The 3,880-nt window shown below is 44.5% G+C and overlaps 1 protein-coding gene across 1 annotated transcript in view; it reads left to right on the top strand.

The window, feature by feature from the left end:
- The window catches only part of THNSL2 (threonine synthase like 2), a 13,298-nt gene extending 12,622 nt beyond the window's left edge, over positions 1-676 (top strand). Inside the window, exon 10 of the mRNA XM_044660435.1 lies at positions 123-676. Coding sequence (XP_044516370.1) covers positions 123-336 — 214 coding nt within the window. The 3' untranslated portion in view covers positions 337-676. The remainder of the gene's footprint in view (positions 1-122) is intronic.
- The last annotated feature ends 3,204 nt before the right edge of the window (positions 677-3,880 follow it).

The following is a 3,880-nucleotide window of genomic DNA, read 5'->3' on the forward strand; positions in this document are numbered from 1 at the left end:
CCTTTCTCTCTCCCTCTCTCTCTTTCTTCCTCCCTCCCTTATTTCTTCCTTCTTTCCTTGATCTTTGCCTATCATGGCCACCCCAACCTCCCCTCTCATCCCCCCCCCCCCCGCTTGACCAGATGCTGCCTGGCCCCAGCCTCAGCAGCCAAGTTCCAGGATGCCGTTCTCCAAGCCCAGCTGGTCCCCGAGATTCCTGAAGACATTCAAACTCTGGAACACATGCCGACTCGATCCACTACTCTTTGCAGAGGAGACGACTGGACCCAAGTGCTGCGAGATAAAATAGAGGATCTGTCCCGGCAGAGGAAGGGTGACGTGAGCTCCCAGAAATAACCACGTTTTGGTTTGGCTTTTCCTTTTTGTTCCAGAGACCCGGGATGCTTCCCATTTGAATCTGCACATTTAACTTTAAGTTGAGCACAGGGATTGCTGGGAGCTTAGGTACCTCTTACAATAAAGACTCAATCCCATTTATTGCAACATGCATTTAGTGAGCACCTACTATGTACAAGATACTCGACCAGGTTCTAGGCTATAATGACCAAATTAAAAAATGAAGCCATCCCTGCTGTCAGGGAGCTAATATTTTGCTGAGAGTGATTAAAATGTGTAAAGAATCTATTATAAAGTTATTTTGTTGTTCAGTTGTTTCAGTAGTGTCTGCCCATTTGGGGTTTTCTTGGCAAAGGTACTGGAGTGGTTTTCCATTTCCTTCTCCAGCTCATTTTAAATATGAGGAAACTGTACAAGGTTAAGTGACTTGTCCGGGGTCAAACAACTCCTAAGAGTCAGAAGCCAGATTTGAACTTAGGGAGATGAGTCTTTTTGACTCCAGATTCTCAGTGGGTCGGGAATGCCCCCAAGGGATGGAAAGTCATAAGACCTTGGCTCAAATCCAGACTCTGCTATTTACCACCTCTCTAACCTTCAGGAAGTCTCTCAACCTTTGAATTTCCATTTCCATTTCTGCAAATGAAAATGATCTAAGATCCCATCCAGCTCAAGATGTATGATTCTTTGATATTAATGTACAGTTAGATGACATAGAGGATAGGGCGCTGGACTGTCATCAGGAAGACCAGAGTTCTTGGGCAAGTCACTTCTTTCTGACTCAGTTTCTTCATATTTGAAATGGGCATGATAATAACACCTACCTCCTAAGGCTGTCGTTATGGGGAGAAAATGAAATAGAACATGTAAAGCTCTTTGCCAGCCTTAAAGAATCACATAGATGCTAGCTATTCTTCTTATATTATGGGCACATTTCCAGATTTGCCATCTATGGGGTGAGTCTGGATCAGGGGTGAAGGCTCCTGGGTTCTGGGTTTTATGATTCTAAAAAGAAATGCCTCTTGGTTACTTCCTCACCAGGTAACACCAACCAGGAGAAGGCTCTGGTGACCCAGCTTTAATGACCAAAAGAGCTCTCCATAATTAACATACGAATAAATGAACAATGATTTTAATACGTCTGAAGAGTTTTTCTTACACAGACTTAGAATAGCATTTTGGGCTGTTATTTTCCTCAGCAAACCATTCCTAAGTGGAGCAAAAGTCAGCTTCAGCCAGCCCCGTGGTACCAATCAATCCTACTATGTGCCAGGCAACAAGCAAAGTATTGGGGATACAAATATAAAGAATGAAGCAGTCCCTGTTCTTAAAGAGATGATGTTGAGGGGCAGCTAGGAGGCACAGTGGATAGAGATCTAGGTCTGGAGTTGGGATGTCCTGGGTTCAAAAATCCTTCCTAGTTGTGTGACCCTGAACAAATCACTTGACCCAATTGCCTAGCCCTCACCACTCTTCTGTCTTAGAACTAATATGAGACAGAAGGTAAGGGTTTAAAAAAAAAAAAAAGCTTATGTTGTATCCCAGGAGATACCAAATACATATGTAAGTATATGCAGAATAGAGATAAATACAAAAGAAGGAGGGGGGAGAGAGGGAGGGAAGATGGGTGCTACCATTTGGGAGAACCAAGATGAACTTTATGTAGAAGGGGATACTTGAGCTGAATCTTCGAGAGAGAGAATTGATGAGGCAGAAATGAGAAATCAGTGTATTCCAGGCATAGGGGAAATGAATCATCACAAGTTCCAGATTAGAGGAGTTTGAATAAGGTTTTTGCCAGAGGTCTGAAATCATTGCCTCAATTTTATGTGAGGTGCCAACATATTCTGAAGAGAAAAGTCAAAGGAGATGTTCCTTGAGAAGCTAGCATCATCAGGGCTTCTGAAGGCATTTTTCCAGGGACATCTTTGCCTTTTTTTGTAAATAAAATCATATTGTCTAACTGCTGCTTGATTCTATTCTATGTATCACAGTTTAACAATGGGTTAACCAAATGGGGATATTTACAGGTTAAAAACCCTTAAAAAAATGAACCGACAATGGCAGGGAGGCCAGCCTCTGCTCTGTTCCAGCTGTGTGTCCTTGGACAGGGGACTCCATCTCTCTCATGTTCATTTTCCCTCAGTTGTTGAATGAAAATAATGATGGCCCTACTGGTCACTTCACAAATCTATCATATTTTTATCTAGGCATTCCCCCAAGTGCCTGAACAGTGTTTTGAATACAGGAGGCATTTAATAAATGTTTGACAGTGCTGAAGGCACTTTGAGATGCTGGAGGATCATTTATTCATTCAACAAAGAGAGACTTAAGTACTGATTTGTGTAGTCTGGAGGGTGACTGTGCTATTGGTTGGGAGATGGAAGGGAATTCAGAGACTATCTGGGCCAATCCTTCATTTTACAAATGAGAAAACTGAGGTCAAGAAAGTGAAATGATTTGCTCAGGATCACAAGTCAGAGGCAAGATTAGAACTCAGGTCGCTTGACTCCAGTGCTGTCACACTACTGATAACTTTTATGGTATAAGAACTCTCGGTTAATCAGGATATTACTTAACCCAAATAGCCTGGTCCCTGGTAGATCCAAACAACAGGTTTCCCTTGGTTCATCTCATCTTATCTCATCTCATCTCACCTCATCATCTCATCTCATTTCACGTGTGGGCCAGCAGTCGGAATGCTGGTTTTGGAGTCAGAACCTAGGTCAACATCTGTTACTGACATTGTGTGATCTGTGTTCCACCTGTAAAATGGGTGCAATCGTACCTTTTGTACTGATCTCACAAAGGAGTCTCTGTATCACTTATTAGGAGACTGGCTCAAGTTCTCATTTGATCTCTTCTCTAGGAGCCAGAGAATTCCCAGGCTTGCCCTGTGGTCACTTCTCCTGTCCCTCAAACTTCTTGGGGAGGGATGAAGATGCTTCCCATCATGCCCATTAGGGGCCGCTGTGTCCCTACTTTCCCTGGAACCCTTTTAGGCTAGGAAAGGGGGATTGAGGCTTTGCCACATGGATTCCCCATCCCTCCTAGCTGCTTCCTCTGCCCTGAACCAGAGCCACCCCACCAGAGCAGTCCAGAAGGAGCGGGGGCTCCCTCTCTGTAGCTGAGTCATGGGGCTAGACACAGGACCTGAGATGCCAGTGGTGGAATGAGTGGCCAAATGAGGAAACTCCTTCTAATTCCTGGCAGCAACCTCTGCGATCCTGAGCCTCAGAGAGAGTCCTGGAGCTCAGAGAACTTGGGACAAGGCGAAGGTCAAACAGCCAAGATGTGTCAGTGAGGTCTTCCTGGCTGCGGGGCCAGCTCTCTCTGTCCACTGCACTATCCTGCCTTTCATGAATGAAGATGGTGGCTGAGATTTCTACAGGGCTTTAGGGCTTCTCAAGAGATCCATAAACCAGTCAACAAGTGACCACCATTCTGGACAATTTGGTCCAGAAACTGAGACCTGGAAAGGATTTGAGTCTAATCCTCACACTTTACAGTAGGGGAGACTTAGACCTAACTAAGGGCACTTATTGGA

The sequence above is a fragment of the Gracilinanus agilis genome, chromosome 2 (assembly GCF_016433145.1).
Source record: "Gracilinanus agilis isolate LMUSP501 chromosome 2, AgileGrace, whole genome shotgun sequence".
NCBI classification, from domain to species: Eukaryota; Metazoa; Chordata; class Mammalia; order Didelphimorphia; family Didelphidae; genus Gracilinanus; species Gracilinanus agilis.